This window comes from Protomyctophum bolini (assembly GCF_963924005.1).
Source record: "Protomyctophum bolini genome assembly, chromosome: 6".
Classification (NCBI taxonomy): domain Eukaryota; kingdom Metazoa; phylum Chordata; class Actinopteri; order Myctophiformes; family Myctophidae; genus Protomyctophum; species Protomyctophum bolini.
Window position 1 is genome coordinate 49,032,626 of NC_137867.1, and position 18,552 is coordinate 49,051,177.

The following is an 18,552-nucleotide window of genomic DNA, read 5'->3' on the forward strand; positions in this document are numbered from 1 at the left end:
ATGTGGTGACAACAGCTGTGAATAAACTGAATACACAGTAAAATCCCGAATGCTCATTATTTAACTGAACCTGTAAGGGTACATTTGTTACATGTATCACCCATGAGGGTGTTACATGTAGGTAACTCATCCACATGGGGTCATATACGTTCTATACTTTTATTAGTGTTATTAAATACACAGCCATGTCTGTATTGTCTACTGTGAAAAGGAGTTCTGTGCGACATTTTGGTGGAACTTATTTTCCATTCCCCGTCTAAAAACAGTTGACCAGCATCACTTCACGTCAGTGGTGGTTGATCTTAATTCAACATTTTCAGGTCAAGGATCCACAAAGGCCACAGACCTCTGAAATAAATGCTGAATACACAGCTTCATTTGTAATGTGCTTATTGTTGGATTTGCATACATTTACGTAACACTTAATCCAAGAATCACCTGCACAGAATTCCTCGACAAAAAGTTCATAATAACATTTTTATGGTGAATTTTTATGAAACAAACGCTTTGCCGAATCAAGCCTGCGCTACAGCTGCAGACATTTCAATTTGATCAAATGTGGGCTGTCAATGGAGGGTATAGCAGCTCTAGTTTCATCCCTATAAAAAAAAGATTTCATCCCATTATTAAAATAATCTAGTGTTGTAAATTGCGACTAAGTGAAGAGAGAGACAGACAGTCAGGACGGTACATTTTATATCCTGAGCCATAAAGCCCATGCAGTCTTGGCCTACCTTTAGTTTTTAAGGCTACTTTCATCATCTTATGACGTTATATTGTTTTCTACTGTGCACATACTTTGACTGCCCTGGTAGTTATTCATTAACAGGGAATTAAAGTCCAGTCTCTCTCTGTGCGTGTGTGTGTGTGTGTGTGTGTGTTTGTGTGTGTGTGTGTGTGTGTGTGTGTGTGTGTGTGTGTGAGAGAGAGAGAGAGAGAGAGAGAGAGAGAGAGATTAGAGAGACCTGATGTCCACTATGCATACACAGTTTCATTGATCCAGTGGTGCCAGAGGGCTTAGCTTCTCAGAGACACACAGAGAGACAAACGAACAGGGCTAAACATTATTATTATAATTACATCAATTTATTTTATTTTCAGCGTGAAGAAATGGCGTCTGCCAGCAGCAGCCTCCTGTCTGAAGAGCACTTCCTGTGTTCTATCTGTCTGGACGTGTTCACTGATCCGATCACCACTCCATGTGGACACAACTACTGCAACGCCTGCATCACACGTTACTGGGACACTACGGATGTGTGTCGGTGCCCGCTGTGTGACGAATCCTTCAATAAGAGACCACAGTTCTCCGTTAACAACGTCTTATCTGAGATGGCCGATCAGTTCAGGAAGGCAAAGCAGCGGAGACAAACTTCCAGCACAAACCCAGAACCCGCTGAACCAGATGAAGTCTCCTGTGACGTCTGTACCGAGACCAAACTCAAAGCCCTGAAGTCCTGCCTGGTGTGTCTGACCTCCTACTGTCAGACCCACCTGGAGCCTCATCACAGAGTCTTAGGGTTAAAACGACACAAACTAATCGACCCTGTGAAGAACCTGGAAGACATTCTGTGTAAGAAACATGACAGACCTCTGGAGCTGTTCTGTAAGACTGACCTCATGTGTGTTTGTCAGTTCTGCACTGAGTCAGACCACAAGTCACATCAGTTTGTCTCTCTGGAAGAGGCGTATGAAGGAAAGAAGGCTGAGCTGGGAAAGACAGAGACTGAAGTTCAGCAGATGATCCAGGAGAGACGAGTTAAGATTCAGGAGGTCCAACACTCAGTAGAGCTCAGTAAGAAAGATGCAGACAGAGAGATAGCAGACAGTGTGCATGTCTTCACTGATCTGATCAGCTATATTGAGAGAAGCCAGGCTGAGCTCATTGATGGGATCGAAGAGAAGCAGAAAACAACAGAGAAACAGGCTGAAGGCTTCATCAAAGATCTGCAACAGGAAATCACTGAGTTAGAGAAGAGAAACTCTGAGCTGAAGCAGCTCTCACACACTGAAGACCACCTCCACCTCCTCCAGAACCTCTCATCCATCACCACCCCTCCACCCACCAAGGACTGGACAAAGGTCAATGTCCCTCAGTCTTCATATGTGGGGACTGTGAGGACAGCTGTGGCTCAGCTGGAGAAGACACTCAGTCAGGAGATGGAGAAGCTGCCTGATGCTGAGCTGAGGAGGATCCAGACATATGCAGTGGATGTAACTCTGGACCCTGATACAGCGTCTACCTATCTCACCCTGTCTGAGGATGGAAAACAAGTGAGTCGTGGAAAAGTAAAGAAGAATGTGCCAGACAACAAAGAGAGATTCTCTACACGTGCCTGTGTTTTAGGAAAACAAAGCTTCTCCTCAGGAAGGTTCTATTATGAGTTTCAGGTTGGAGGGAAGACTTACTGGGAGGTAGGAGTGGTCATAGAAGGGACCAGGAAGGGACAGACCACACTGAGCCCCAACAATGGTTACTGGTCTATAATGGAGAGGAAGAGGAATGGAAACGAGTACTGGGCTAATGCTGGCCCTGCTGTCCTCCTCCCTGTGAGAGAGGAGCTCCAGAAAGTGGGAGTGTTTGTGGATTATGAGGAGGGTCTGGTCTCCTTTTATGATGTGGAGACCAGAGTTCACCTCTACTCGTTCACTGGCTGCTCCTTCACTGAGAGACTATATCCATTCTTCAGTTCATTTCTTAATAATGACGGTAGAAACTCTGCTCCTCTGATCATCTCTCCTGTCAATCCTACAGATTAGACCAATCCTCAGTTTGACATGAAAACAATTTCATTTAAGAAACAAATGTTTATATAGAAGGGTTCATTAACATGTTTATTGTCGTAATGCTTAACTTTACATTTTTGTTCATTAATGTGCAGGATTAATATCGTCAGTGTTGAAATAATATTACTATAGAATATTTAATTGAATAGGATGTAATAATATTACTATAGAATATGTAATGAAATAGTATGTAATAATATTATTATAATATATGTCACATTGATCAATGTATATTATTGAGTTCATCCAACGAGGAATTGTGCCACATTGTTTTTGCATGTCTTTGATTTGCTACAGAAGAGTTCTGTGTTTGAAACAATAACTATTATCTGGTGGTTTTACAATAAATATTCGTGGAGCATTATCCAGTGTGCAGACTCTATTCATGTTAGATATAACATGCTAGATATAACTAGATGCCCGAACCACGACCGTGGCTCATTTCAACAATAGTGATCCTGCTTTAATAGACTTGAATAAACTGTAAATCATGTCACTTGACACATCTATCTATAAATGACACATCCAGACACCAATTAGCCCATAAGACATGGAACGCACCTGTGTTGCCTTAGCTTTTGTTTTAATCACTTTTACCATTAGGGTCTATTGTAAACTTTAGTGTCATGTTTGAGAACAGTTCACTTTGCAGAGGCAGACTTTCTGTCTTGTTGGCATCTCAGCTCTGTGCAGTTAACAAATCACCTTTAAATCACAGTAATACACCAGAAATACATTAAATGACCTACCAAATCACAGTAATATCACCAGAAATACATTAAATGACCTACCAAATCACAGTAATATCATCAGAAATACATATTGCACACATCAATAACCAGGTCCAGACAGTCAGAATGAATGAATAATCAGTTAGTTGTCACTGTTAGGTTTTAATGTAATAACTGGACCAACGACGTCGAGTATGTGGGGCCTATGGGGCTGTAGCCCCCATGAAAAATTAAATAGCCCCTTTTAGCCCCCATGAAGATTTTCGTGGACATTATATAATTATTGACCCTCTGTGACTCTGTCGCAAAATTCCGAAAATGTGAACCTCTCCGCCGGCTGTTCAGAGGTGTTAAAAGTACTCAAATGCTAATCAGGTTTCTTTTGTTTTCACCTAGCCAGGTATTATATGCCTACAGTACAGTGCCCATAGGCGGCGGGTGTGTAAGGCTAGGGAAGGCTTAGCCTTCCCAAAAATTATGCTGGGTATTTTTTTGTGCGCAGCATTATATAGAAGGCTATTGTGTGTGTAGTGTGTGTGTGTGTGTGTGTGTGTGTTGTTGCTCCCTGGTGATCGGGTAGGTAGGCTATACAGCAACTGGCCTAATCAGCATATGATTGGCTACTATTGGTATGTCTGTAAACCTCGTCCGCTTCCAGTCGCTTTGTATAGCAAACAGTAGCGCGCGCTGGTTTGTTTTGGGAAACAGCAAAACGCAAAATGTATTTTCCAAGGCAAAGATAAAGTAATTCAGAAGAAGCTGTGACTCGGCTGTCAGAACTCAGCACCACCACCAGTGCCCGCACGGTTCACAGTTCACACCACTGCAGCAACACTGACACGTTCAGCGGAGTGACTGCTGTCTCTGTGCCTTCTGTGAAGAGCCATGAGCCGCGACTCCCGGGAGGGGCAGCGACACCGCCGGGTAATCTACACAGACTATAGTGAGACTAAACACACCGACTCCAGAAAAGACCCATATTGTCCAAAATAGGCTAATCAGTCGTTGTCTGTGTATAGGCTAATTCATTGGTAAAAGTACGCTAAATAACTCATTTTTAGACCATTTGGGAAATAAATAAATCCGCGGCAGCACGATCTAAGGGTAATGGACACATAACGGACACCCTGGTATAAATGCAATAATTTATTAACAAGAAAATAATGAATATTTACAGATATATGGCATCATGCATAAATTACAATCAACATGAAACATATTACTTTTATTACAATTTTTTTTGACTATGGCGTCTTCTCTCGTGTATCATCAGATGTCCGGCTCCATGCTCGCCTCTTCTTGGAGGCCAGTTGGGTCAAAACAAAGTATACCACATTGTGACAGCTGTAGTGAGTCTACAGTCCACCTGCCTGCTGGCAATATAGCCTGGTTGTGATATGTAGATGTGATTGATATTTTTTGTTTGTTTTTTTTAAGTCATTCTATAACAACAACACAAAGTAATTGAATGTATTTTATGTATTTTATATATTATTATGTTATTACTAATTTTATGTATAACTATTACTAATTGTATTTATTTGATGTATTACATATTACTAATTTTACTTCATGCATTACAAATTGTATTTGTTTTATGTATTACTGTTATTACTAATTTTATTTTTTATGCATTTATTTATTTTATGTATTACTGTTATTACTAATTTTATGCATTACTATATTGATAATTTAATTTATTTTATGTATTATTGTCTATATTACTAATTATATTTATTTTATCCATTACTATGCTATTACTAATTTTATTTTATGTATTACTCATTTTAATTTACTTTTATTTTACTATTTTAATTTACTTTTATTTTACTATAATCTATTTTTTTATCGTTCGTTTTATGCATTTATTTATATTATTATCTAGTTATTTATATTAGTTTATTATTTTATTGTTTAGAGCCCTGATTGATCACATCTACATATCACCACTTCCAGTCAGGATCTGAGTGACTCAGAACCCTGGTGACCTCCAGATGGAGCCACACAGGAGACCAGCAATGTCCTAAAGAAAAGAAATAAATGCTCATTACTACTTTGTTCATAAAACAATATTGATTGAAATATTTATTAACAGTTTGCAGAATTACAGTACATGTCAAGCACAAACTCAATACAAAGACTGTTAACTGTAAGTGGACGACCCAATTAAGCATTACACTTGTTTACAAGAGGGTCCACCATGTTCAATTCATCAAAACATGTATAGACGTACAAATAAGACACTTCTATATAGTCAAAGAACAGAACAGGACTTCGTTAACATAAAGGAAGTATCTAGACAGGTACACATGGGTATCTTGGTGGTGTATCGAATCTTGTGGACCAGACCCATTGCAAGATGCTGTACTCTGTCGTCGACCCTAAGCCATTCCAGCCTGTCAAAGTGGGCAGGAGTGAGGTAGGTTCGGGGGTGAGGCCAAGTAGGAGCCTGACCAGTTTGTTTTGGGAGGTCTGGAGCCTAGTTTTAAGGGCCTTTGAGGTGCTGTGGTACCAGGAGGTGCATGCATAGTCAAAGAAACCTTGTACGAGGGCTCCTGTTAAGGTCTTCAAGGTGTTTTTGTTGACCAGTGAGGAGATCCTGTAAAGGAATCTTGTTCTTTGGTTGACTTTTTTGATTACGTTGGTGGCCATTTTATCACCGGAAAGATTAGCCTCCAGGATGGAACCTAGGTAGGTAATTTCATCTTTACGTGTGATAACATTGTCACCAACTCTAACCAAGAAGCCATTTGCCTTGCTGAGATTACTATTAGATCCAAAGAGAATGGATTCAGTTTTTCCCAGGTGTAAAGATAGTTTGTTATCAGCGAGCCAGGTGCAGATTCTACCGAGTTCAGAGCTGAGGGCCTTTTCAACCTGCAGTTTGTTCCTGTCCGAGACTAGCAGTGCCGAGTCATCTGCGAACAGGAACAAGTTGCAGTCACAAGCTGATGTCATGTCATGATCATAGTGTGTGTGTGTGTGTTGTATAGTTACCTTGCTGTGATGTAACTCCAAAGGTGATCAGAAATAGTTGCTCCATCGGCTAGAAACGTGCTCTTCACCGGCATGATGATCTTGTTCCTAAAAAAAGTCTATAGTCAACCCTAACCCTGATTACAGAACATGATATAAAAAAACACAACTAGAAGGATTTAGGCCTGTCACAATTACCTAATCGCCAAGTATTTGAGATACTTTTTTAGAGTCATAATCGTCTCCATGTTGAAAATGTTCATATATTGTCAAACATTTTAAAGAAATACTGCAAGCAACCGATCTACAAGCTCTAAATGTGTCACTTTGTAATTTACTTCTCTTTTTTTAGTGTATAAAGTTATTGAATTATGCAATGTGCATCTTTTTGTTTACAAAGCCTACAAAAGCCAAAGTTTTATTTCGAATGTTAGTATGACGCAATTAAATTGTTACTTGTAATTTATTTGAGCGACAATTAAAATCGGCCATTATAAAACCTTAAATTCTGACAGGCCTAAACAGGTTCCAGTGGCGTCTACCGAACCTTCTATCTCTGTCCGAGCCTCCCAGCGACCCAGAAGTCCTCAGCGGAAAAACCCGGGGAAAGCTTCGGATCTCGGGCATCGGCTGATCTCCATTCTAACAAAGAACGAAAGACACACAGCCCAAATTAGCTTTGCTGTGTGTGTGCGTGTCCTGTCATTGATTGATTGATTGAAATCTTTATTAACAGTTTGCAGAATTACAGTACATTTCAAGCACAAACTCAATACAAAGACTGTTAACTGTGAGTGGACGACCCAATTAAGCCTTACACTTGTTTACAACAGGGTCCACATTGTTCAATTCATCAAAACATTTAGAGACAAACAAATAGACACTTCTATGTAGTTAAAGAACAGAACAGGAATTCATCATATAGGAAGCGAAAAGGGAAAAAATATATATACAGTGAGGGGAACAGGGGGATAAAAGAAAACGAAAGACAGAGTGTAGGGCGACTGCACACAACACCATGCGTTGATGCCATGTGTGCATATGTGCAGGCACCCAACACCACGTCCATACAAAAACATAGTACAATCCATAGTACAAAGACAGAGTGTAGGGCGCCTGCACACAACACCATGCGTTGATGCCATGTGTGCATATGTGCAGGCACCCAACACCACGTCCATACAAAAACATAGTACAATCCAGATAAAAATTCAGCTTTTACAGAGGCCAGTTTCGAATTGCAGCCATCCGTAGGTGCCCTTTGAGAGCAGTTTTAAAGGAGCCAAGGGATTCACATGTCTTAATGACTGTTGGTAGGGCGTTCCACATTTCACAACATACACATGCATTTACAGTAACGTTTAAGAATAGGGATCGACCAATTATCGGCAACGGACGATTATTGGCTTTTTACGAAGCCTAAAAAAGCACTAACCCTAAAGCGGTTCGTACCGTTGAGTTCCTCACTGAGAAGGCCCAGGTCCGAAGTCCTCCAGCGTCTACCCAGATCTCCGTCCTCCCATCCATGGACAGACCTGCAGATCTCCATCTCTAGAGGCTCCAGCCTCCAGCTGTGTCTATGATCTCCATCCTGAGAGAGAAAGAAACCATTAGCTCTACAAGCTCACAACACGTTGCAGTGTGAGCTTGTAGATCTGCTATTTTTGCTGGACGGAATAGATGCTGGGGTTGAAGTGGTTAACAAAAGTGTCAAAGACTTTGATTAGCTTGGAAAGCTGACAGACATTCAACCAGAGTGCCACTAACATGTACAGTCCTCAACATCTTTTGTAATTTGTATTCAAGTTGTTACAAAGACCAAGAGGCACGCTCATGATATGAGATATTGACTCTCAAACTATTGTGCAGAGTCATTTAGATTTATCCTAAAATATTTAATATTTAAAAATATTATATAAAATATTTAATATTATAACATTTGGATTACTGTAAATGATGCCATTCTTCGTACCATAACAGTACAAAAGCAGTTATCCATCCTCAGAAACAAGCAAGAACTATTCCTACTCACAGCTCATCAGAGTCCTCTGAGGAAGCCCCCGGGGGGGAGCTTTGGAACGGATCTCTGTCCAGGGAACATCAGATCGTCTATCGATATCTCCATTCTAACAAAGAAAAAAAAAACACACACACCAAATTAGCCTTTCTGTGTGTGTGTGTGTGTGTGTGTGTGTGTGCACTCCCTGTCCAGCAGCCGTGTTCCAGCGACGTCTACCGCGATCTTCATCCCAACAAAGAAAGATTGATTAGAGTGACCAAGAGCCAGATATATATTCTATCCTGTCACAACATATATACATAAAACTTTTATTTATAGAGAACATTTAAACAGAAGCTAAACATATCACTTACAGTAATAAACGTTTCAGTTAGGGTTCTTTTTGACAGGCCTAACAGGGTCTTACTTTGAGTCGTCTTCAGAGGAATGCAGATTCCTGGAGAGACCTGCAGTACATCTGGAAGAAAGACATGGCGGTTATAGTCTATGAATGGCTTCATAGTGTGTCATTTGTATATTTTTACAGTCCCACTCCTCCCCATCATATCTTGCGGTGAAGCTGGACAGAACACTGTCCTTTAAACAACACCTGACAGCGTCAAGAGAAAGACCACCGCCTGTGCCGCACCGATACGGCGTCCAGCCGGTACCGAGGCTCTGGTGTTCCCCACCGCTGAGTACTGTGCCCCAGTCTGGAGCCGTAGCCCTCATGTTGGTTTTGGGGCTTTTTATGCCTTTACTGATAGTGAACAGTATATAGACAGGAAAGGGGGAAGAGATGGGGAGTGACACGCGGCAAAGGCCGTCGGGAGTCGAACCCGCAGCACGCCGTCCGGCTGGCTTGGCAGCATAGGTGCCCAGACAGTTGAGCTAACCATCCGGGCCATACTTAAATATTTAATTGCAATTTATTTGAGCGACAATAATCGTCCAGTAAAAAGAAACCTCATAATCGTGAAAGGCCTAGAGCGGTTCTTACTGTGCGGTTCCTCACCGGGCAGGCCCAGGTCCGAAGTCCTCCGGCATCTACACAGATCTCCGTCTTAAGAAAGAAATAAATAAGGACTAAATTAGCTTTTGTTTTGTTGAGCTGCATATTCAGAACCACTTAAACCCTCTATAGTTTGGTTAAACCGACCTTTAAAGAGAGCATTTGGTATATGCTCCGATTTCACTCTACACAAATTGATTTGCCAAACATAGCAGATCTACAAGCTCACAACACGTTGCAATGCGGTGTGAGCTTGTAGATCTGCTAATTTGGCTGAACGCTCCCCCCAGAATAGAGATGCTGGGGTTGAAGTGGTTAAAAAAAAGTGTCATTAAGACTTTGATTAGCTTGGAGAGCTGACAGACAGTCAACCAGTGCCACTAGGAGGAATCATACTGCCATGCTATACTTCGTACCATAACAGTACAACAGATATCCATCCCAACAAGAAATATTCCTACTCACAGCTCATCAGAAGTCCCCGGGAGGGAAGCTTTGGAACGGATCTCTGTCCTTCCACGACGTCTACCACAACCCATCCACCCTAAGAAAGAAAGAACGAAAGATGAATTTAAGTGACCAAGAGCCAGATATACGTACATTGTGTCCTTTCACATCATACACAAAATGTATAGAGAACATTTAAAACAGAAGCCGACCATACCACTCACAGTAATAGAAAAGTCTAAGTGGTTTCTTACTTTGAGCCGCCTTCAGAGCCTCCCATGCAGATTCATCCATGGACAGCGAGAACTGCAGATGTCCACCTGTAGGGGCTCCGGTTGAGCCTCGCAGCATCTGGAAGGTAAACATGGTGGTTATAGTCTATGAATGGTTTGCACATCACTCACTTGTTGCTGCTGCCAATAGGAATTTGTGATGTCTGTGTGGCGACAATTGCTGGCTTGGCAGCATAGGTGCCCAGACAGTTGAGCTAACCATCCGGGCCATACTTAAATATTTAATTGCAATTTATTTGAGCGACAATAATCGTCCAGTAAAAAGAAACCTCATAATCGTGAAAGGCCTAGAGCGGTTCTTACTGTGCGGTTCCTCACCGGGCAGGCCCAGGTCCGAAGTCCTCCGGCATCTACACAGATCTCCGTCTTAAGAAAGAAATAAATAAGGACTAAATTAGCTTTTGTTTTGTTGAGCTGCATATTCAGAACCACTTAAACCCTCTATAGTTTGGTTAAACCGACCTTTAAAGAGAGCATTTGGTATATGCTCCGATTTCACTCTACACAAATTGATTTGCCAAACATAGCAGATCTACAAGCTCACAACACGTTGCAATGCGGTGTGAGCTTGTAGATCTGCTAATTTGGCTGAACGCTCCCCCCAGAATAGAGATGCTGGGGTTGAAGTGGTTAAAAAAAAGTGTCATTAAGACTTTGATTAGCTTGGAGAGCTGACAGACAGTCAACCAGTGCCACTAGGAGGAATCATACTGCCATGCTATACTTCGTACCATAACAGTACAACAGATATCCATCCCAACAAGAAATATTCCTACTCACAGCTCATCAGAAGTCCCCGGGAGGGAAGCTTTGGAACGGATCTCTGTCCTTCCACGACGTCTACCACAACCCATCCACCCTAAGAAAGAAAGAACGAAAGATGAATTTAAGTGACCAAGAGCCAGATATACGTACATTGTGTCCTTTCACATCATACACAAAATGTATAGAGAACATTTAAAACAGAAGCCGACCATACCACTCACAGTAATAGAAAAGTCTAAGTGGTTTCTTACTTTGAGCCGCCTTCAGAGCCTCCCATGCAGATTCATCCATGGACAGCGAGAACTGCAGATGTCCACCTGTAGGGGCTCCGGTTGAGCCTCGCAGCATCTGGAAGGTAAACATGGTGGTTATAGTCTATGAATGGTTTGCACATCACTCACTTGTTGCTGCTGCCAATAGGAATTTGTGATGTCTGTGTGGCGACAATTGCTGGCTTGGCAGCATAGGTGCCCAGACAGTTGAGCTAACCATCCGGGCCATACTTAAATATTTAATTGCAATTTATTTGAGCGACAATAATCGTCCAGTAAAAAGAAACCTCATAATCGTGAAAGGCCTAGAGCGGTTCTTACTGTGCGGTTCCTCACCGGGCAGGCCCAGGTCCGAAGTCCTCCGGCATCTACACAGATCTCCGTCTTAAGAAAGAAATAAATAAGGACTAAATTAGCTTTTGTTTTGTTGAGCTGCATATTCAGAACCACTTAAACCCTCTATAGTTTGGTTAAACCGACCTTTAAAGAGAGCATTTGGTATATGCTCCGATTTCACTCTACACAAATTGATTTGCCAAACATAGCAGATCTACAAGCTCACAACACGTTGCAATGCGGTGTGAGCTTGTAGATCTGCTAATTTGGCTGAACGCTCCCCCCAGAATAGAGATGCTGGGGTTGAAGTGGTTAAAAAAAAGTGTCATTAAGACTTTGATTAGCTTGGAGAGCTGACAGACAGTCAACCAGTGCCACTAGGAGGAATCATACTGCCATGCTATACTTCGTACCATAACAGTACAACAGATATCCATCCCAACAAGAAATATTCCTACTCACAGCTCATCAGAAGTCCCCGGGAGGGAAGCTTTGGAACGGATCTCTGTCCTTCCACGACGTCTACCACAACCCATCCACCCTAAGAAAGAAAGAACGAAAGATGAATTTAAGTGACCAAGAGCCAGATATACGTACATTGTGTCCTTTCACATCATACACAAAATGTATAGAGAACATTTAAAACAGAAGCCGACCATACCACTCACAGTAATAGAAAAGTCTAAGTGGTTTCTTACTTTGAGCCGCCTTCAGAGCCTCCCATGCAGATTCATCCATGGACAGCGAGAACTGCAGATGTCCACCTGTAGGGGCTCCGGTTGAGCCTCGCAGCATCTGGAAGGTAAACATGGTGGTTATAGTCTATGAATGGTTTGCACATCACTCACTTGTTGCTGCTGCCAATAGGAATTTGTGATGTCTGTGTGGCGACAATTGCGGTGCGTCTGTTTTTTTATAATACATACAATTTATATAGCACTTTTCAAGGTACCCAAAGTTGCTTCACAAAACAGTAAAAACTAATTTATTTGAAAATAAACTAGATTAAAAAGGTTCAAAACTAGATTTTTTTGGCATGTTTGTGAAGCTTTTCGGTTTCCACACCAGTAACTGCTGTTCAACACTAACAGCTACATCCATGACCTCCCTGCAACAACATCAATGAAGTATGGCTATGCAGACGACCCGAGTACTGTGTCCCAGTCTGGAGCCGTAGCTCTCATGTCAAGAAGCTGGATGCTGCCCTCAACACAGGATGGGCCACCCCAAACAAACTGCCTGCCTGTTCTCGCTGGAATCACTCCAACAGAGGTCAGACGAGAAGCAGCCACGCTGGCCCTCACCGGGAAGGCACAGCTGAGTGAATCCCAGCCATCTCCTCCACAAGGTCGTCAGAGACACCACAGCACACGTGCCTCAAGTCACGGTGCCTTTTGCCACAACACACACACACACACCAAGTCACGGCGACCTTTGCCACAGCACACATGCCTCAAGTCACTGTGCCCCTTTGCCACACAGGCCCAGGAACTGCTCCACACAACACCAGCTGACACATCCAAGGCATCCTGGGTGAAGGCAAGACAGAGGGACCAGTGGAATACATAGAGGACCCCAAATATGTTCTTTGCCAGCACCTCCCCTGCAAGGAGTGGACAACCCTCAAGGAAGTGGGACATCTCGGACAGTGCCCACTGTGAATGCGAGGATCCACTACAGACTGTGGAACACGTAATGACCATTTGCCCCAAATACCGGCCACCGAATGGTGATCGTGGCTTAGGTGACCTAGACAATGACACATTGTACTGGCTTGCTGCAACAGAGCTGAAGTTCTATGGACGTTTAAGAAACTTATTTTTTGTAATTTCTTCATTTTTTCGGCAAACCTTTGTGGCATTAAATTTATGGAACATGTGGATGTTTCTTTATTCATTGGTGAAGTTTTAGTGCCACTTGTGGCATTCTTTGAAATGTATTGACACGTTTGATATATGTTTTTGTTAGGGATGTCCGATATTGTCGGCCGATAAAGGCATTCAAAATTAATAACCCTAACCCTTAATTTTACTTTATTTTTTCTTTTACATTAAAAACATCTACAAGCTCACAATACAATAAGACACATGTGAGCTTGTAGATCTGCTATTTTCAAAATATTTTTATACATTTGAAAACTTGAGATGAGAGGTTAGATCATTTTAGATGAGACATTTTGCATAATGAGTAATTATTAATAATTACTTTTGGTATTTTAAGTACATTTTATACCAAAACCTTTGTACCTTTACTCGAGTACATGTTGAATTGTATTTCTGTACTGCAGTATTGCCTACTTTTATTTAGTAAAAAGTTTGAGTTATGTTTCCACCACTGGAAAAAGCCTGCATATAATATATATATATATATCGGTATCTGTTGATATCGGCAATTAGGAGTTGGACAATATCCAACACTGACTGTCGCACATCCCTTGATTTTTGTGATTTTTTGAACGACCAAAGAGCACACCCAGTATGTATCACAAGGCTATTCCACCAGTCAGGTGTAGGCCTACTTATATCTACATCTCATAAGCGGCCATGAACTAAACACTACAGATATCACAATTTGACTTTGGCAGCAGCAAGAAACGACTGATATGCAAAGCTTCCATGCTTCTCTCTATACAAACACTCATAATGTCCACATGGACATCTTAGCAGCCATGATGGGGTGGTTCACACAGGAGACCAGGTTCAGCGTTCCAGCAGCATCTACGGTCATCTCCAGATCTACATCTAGAAAGAAAGACATCAGAAGCGGACCATATCACTCACAGTAGCTAAAAGAAACATTTTAAAAGGATCTCTGGCTAATAAGACAAATATTCCTTAACATTATACTTGCCATCTATAACTAAAATTGTAAAATATAAACCAGTTAAATATTTTATTTCTTTCATATAATCTTTTACTACATAGGAACTGTTCCCGTCGCAGGTTTAATGTCCATGTGTGGTCCAGCGCTATGGAATGCACTTGCTAATAAAAAGTACTTAAAATATTGCTTTGATGCTTATATCAATGAAGCTGTTTTTGTATTAGCAAACACACGGACAGGCCTCTTTCATACTGGAGTAATTCATCCGCTTCATTTACAGACATCAGTAAAACGTGACGTGACGTCCGTATTTAGAATACAACAGCAGCGCTTATTTTCCATTTCGATAATCTGCCCCTACCCCCCCCCCCCCCCCCCCGATCCAATTTCAATACTTGTGTCAATATCAGAGTAAGATTTCAACTTGATTGTAGGGCCAATATGACTTTCTTTCTTTTATCACCAGAGATATACGGTTTAACAACGTGCTCACACTTTGGGACTTGGGCGTCTTGTTGTTTACTCACTTGTAGTTGTTTGTCGATGGTGATTGATGATGAGTGACTGCAACAGTTGATATTATGGTAGGTGTCACTCCCTCCATGAACGAGTCAGTCGTTTCTGTTTACTGATGATTTTATTGAGCTCTCACTCTCTCAATAGACCAACGTCAAAACTGATGAACACACAATGAATAAACAACGATCAGTACATGAACAAACTTAAGCACATAAACATAACGAACATGGCAATATAATGCATACATGAACACATGGATTTACCTCACTGGCTGCATAAGGGGAATGAAGGGAATGGAATGACAGGAAACCCATATGAACAGCAACAAACGTCAAACTGTAACAAAAACAAATCGCATCAATTAAACTCATATACAAATCAAACATACACCTTAAATGTTGACAAAGAACGTAAAACATTGGTTCAGAAACAAACAAACAAACCTTGGTTAATGACACGCTTCTCTCAAACAATTCATGTCCTTCCGTCTACACGGAGGCTTGACAAACAATGTTGTGAGCCATCGCTGATTCAACACCAAATAAGGACATGGCACCGGACGTGACGCAGTTCCAAATTACCTTTCCCAATATAATGTGAAATAAAACAAAATAATGACAGAAACATATTTCTGGCAGCCAAAGTAGGAGTTTGTGTCGTGTGAGTGTAATGGTTTCAAAATAAACGGGGCAAACAAAACAAGTACAGGCTCCAGACATAAACAAAATAAAGGTCTAAAAAACAGACGAGCGCAGGGTTCAATAAACAAAACTGCGCTGTTTGTGCGTTGCGTGCGAGCTGTTGAAATCTGTGTCTCTGCTCCGCTCGGCGACAGTCCCCCCCCAACGCAATTCTGTCTACCCAAAGTAGGCTACCAGTGAAAACATCAACTTATTTTTTTCCACCGCTGCGGGGGGGGGGGGGGGGGGGGAGGCGGGGCTGCGGGGAGCCCCATGAGGACATGAGGATCATCAGATCTCTTCGGCTCTGAACTGGACGGAAGAGATACTTTCCAACCTGCATGTGTCAGTCTGCTACTGACTGCTCACACATGTGGACTGCACTGCCCTCTAGCGCCCACTGGCAGTATGAACTAGTCTAGCGTGTTCTAATAATATGACGTTGGTTTATTCAGCATAGATTCAGACACCTGTGAGATCCACAGTAGTTATTGCGAATGCACTGAGCACTTACTATGAGACCTAGCAGATCATGTCTGTGTGTCTGTGTGTGTGCGTGCGTGTGTCCCCCCTTTGTGCCCATATATGGAGCTGAGTGATTTGTTTGTGATTGATGCAACACACTCCATATTTGGACGTATAGCTGCTTTGGGTACTCCTTATATGGTTATGGCTGATTCATGGTGACATGAGACTTAAAAAAATAACTTAAAAATAAATCTTAAAAGAACCCAAATATGTACGAGCTGCGTTCGCTTCCCGCGTTTGCGCGTCTTACTGGTGGCTGTATAGCAGGGATACTCAAATAGATTTACCTGTGGGCCACATTACAAAAATGGCAAGGGGCCAGGGGCCAGTAGATAAAATTACGACATTAATGATACTTGATAACTTCTCTCTTTCAATTGCTTTATTTTCGCAAAATGTATCAAAGTACAATGTGCATGCACACAATATGTAAATAAATACATGTGTTACATTTTCTTGCATAAACACAAAGAGCTGTTTCCATAACTGCACAAATTATTGCACATAACATGAGTAGCTCTTTGCCTGCCTGCCTGCCTGCCTGCCTGCCTGTCTGTCTGTCTGTCTGTCTGTCTGTCTGTCTGTCCATGAGTAGTTATTTGTCTGTCTGTCAATGAGTAGCTGTCTTACTGTCTGCCTGTCTATGAGTAGCTGTCTGCCTGCCTGTCTATGAGTAGCTGTCTGTCTGCCTGCCTGTCCAATTGTCCATGAGTAGCTGTCTATCTGCCTGTCTGAGTAGCTGTCTGCCTGCCTGCCTAATTGTCCATGAGTAGCTGTCTGTCTGCCTGTCTATGAGTAGCTGTCTGCCTGCCTGCCTAATTGTCCATGAGTAGCTGTCTGTCTGCCTGTCTATGAGTAGCTGTCTGCCTTCCTGCCTGTCCAATTGTCCATGAGTAGCTGTCTGTCTGTCTATGAGTAGCTGTCTGCCTGCCTGCCCAATTGTCTATGAGTAGCTGTCTGTCTGTCTATGAGTAGCTGTCTGCCTTCCTGCCTGTCCAATTGTCCATGAGTAGCTGTCTGTCTGTCTATGAGTAGCTGTCTGCCTTCCTGCCTGTCCAATTGTCCATGAGTAGCTGTCTGCCTGCCTGTCCAATTCTCCATGAGTAGCTGTCTGTCTGCCTGTCTATGAGTAGCTGTCTGTCTGTCTGCCTGTCTATGAGTAGCTGTCTGCCTGCCTGCCAGCCAGAAAGTTGGTTAACAGAAAATATTTCCGCAATTTCCGCAATTTCCATTTCCGCAATTTCCGCAATTTCCATTTCCACCATTTCCGCAATTTCCATTTCCACCATTTCCGCAATTACAATTTCCGCAATTTCCGCAATTTCCATTTCCGCAATTTCCATTTCCATTTCCAACTATTAATGGCAGCTGGGTTTCATCATTCAAATAAAATAGAATTCTGTCCGTTTAGCTATAAAATTATGTCAGGGAATAGGGATACACAGTAGGCCTATATGTCTTTAATTTGCATTGCATCTCCCCCCCCCCCCCCCCCAAGCTTTTATTTTCGTTCGAGTAATAGTACAACTCTAATAGTATTACTTATAATAATGTAATTAAAGATAACTTCATTCAGATTTATTTATTTTTATTTCATTTTCCAGATTTATTTTTCTTCTTTTTTTTAGATTTTCATTGGTGGGCCAGTCATAATACCATACCATACCATACCATCTTTATTTATATAGCACATTTTAAAACAACAACGTTGTACCAAAGTGCTTTACAGTAAAACATTAAAAAACACAAGTTCATTTAAAAACCACAAAAACAACCACGAACAACATGCACAGTGTCACATTAAACATCGAAACATCTCATACTGTGCTTGGAAAAGCCAAGGAATAAAGGTAAGTCTTGAGGCGTGACTTAAACACCTGGAGGGTGGGGGCTTGTCTTGTGTGCAGAGGCAGCTCATTCCAGAGCTTGGGAGCTGCCACTGCAAAGGCTCGGTAACCTCTGAGCTTCAGCCTGGTTTTAGGCACCACCAGGAGAAGCTGGTCAGAGGACCTGAGCGTCCGTGTCGGAGCATAGGGTTTCAGCAGCTCAGATAAATAACTGGGTGCCAAACCATTTAGACACTTAAAGACAAAGAGCAATACTTTAAAGTCAATCCTGTATCGCACAGGAAGCCAGTGGAGGGAGGCTAGTACAGGGCTGATGTGGTCTCGCTTACGTGTGCCTGTAAGTAACCTAGCAGCTGCGTTCTGGACTAGCTGTAATCGAGAGATATAAACCTGGTTTACTCCAATATACAGGGCATTACAGTAGTCAAGGAGGGATGTCATGAAAGCATGAATTACAGTTTCAAACACAGAGCGGGATAGACAAGACTTAACCTTAGATAGCCTCCTAAGCTGGAAGAAGCTCTTTCTTACTACCTCATT

General features: G+C 42.0%; 1 protein-coding gene and 2 long non-coding RNA genes across 3 annotated transcripts; 1 reads left to right on the top strand and 2 right to left on the bottom strand.

The window, feature by feature from the left end:
* Positions 1 to 1,110: 1,110 nt before the first annotated feature.
* LOC308317552 (zinc finger protein RFP-like) lies at positions 1,111 to 2,757 on the top strand (the record flags this gene model as incomplete). The annotated part of the gene is made up of 1 exon (XM_080766645.1): positions 1,111 to 2,757. The coding sequence occupies one exon, from the start codon at positions 1,111 to 1,113 to the stop codon at positions 2,755 to 2,757; it is 1,647 nt and encodes a 548-aa protein (XP_080622771.1).
* A 2,396-nt stretch (positions 2,758 to 5,153) lies between these two features.
* On the bottom strand, positions 5,154 to 8,661 carry LOC308317249. Its single transcript, XR_013964240.1, has 5 exons — positions 8,524 to 8,661; positions 7,927 to 8,082; positions 7,039 to 7,133; positions 6,513 to 6,599; positions 5,154 to 5,538 (listed from the first exon to the last, which is right to left on the bottom strand). It is a non-coding gene; the product is annotated as an uncharacterized lncRNA (long non-coding RNA).
* Positions 8,662 to 8,873: 212 nt separating this feature from the next.
* On the bottom strand, positions 8,874 to 15,772 carry LOC308317248. The gene is made up of 13 exons (XR_013964239.1): positions 15,401 to 15,772; positions 15,221 to 15,293; positions 14,962 to 15,114; positions 12,314 to 14,356; positions 12,078 to 12,156; positions 11,601 to 11,663; positions 11,259 to 11,355; positions 11,023 to 11,101; positions 10,546 to 10,608; positions 10,204 to 10,300; positions 9,968 to 10,046; positions 9,491 to 9,553; positions 8,874 to 8,968 (listed from the first exon to the last, which is right to left on the bottom strand). It is a non-coding gene; the product is annotated as an uncharacterized lncRNA (long non-coding RNA).
* Positions 15,773 to 18,552: the final 2,780 nt, after the last annotated feature.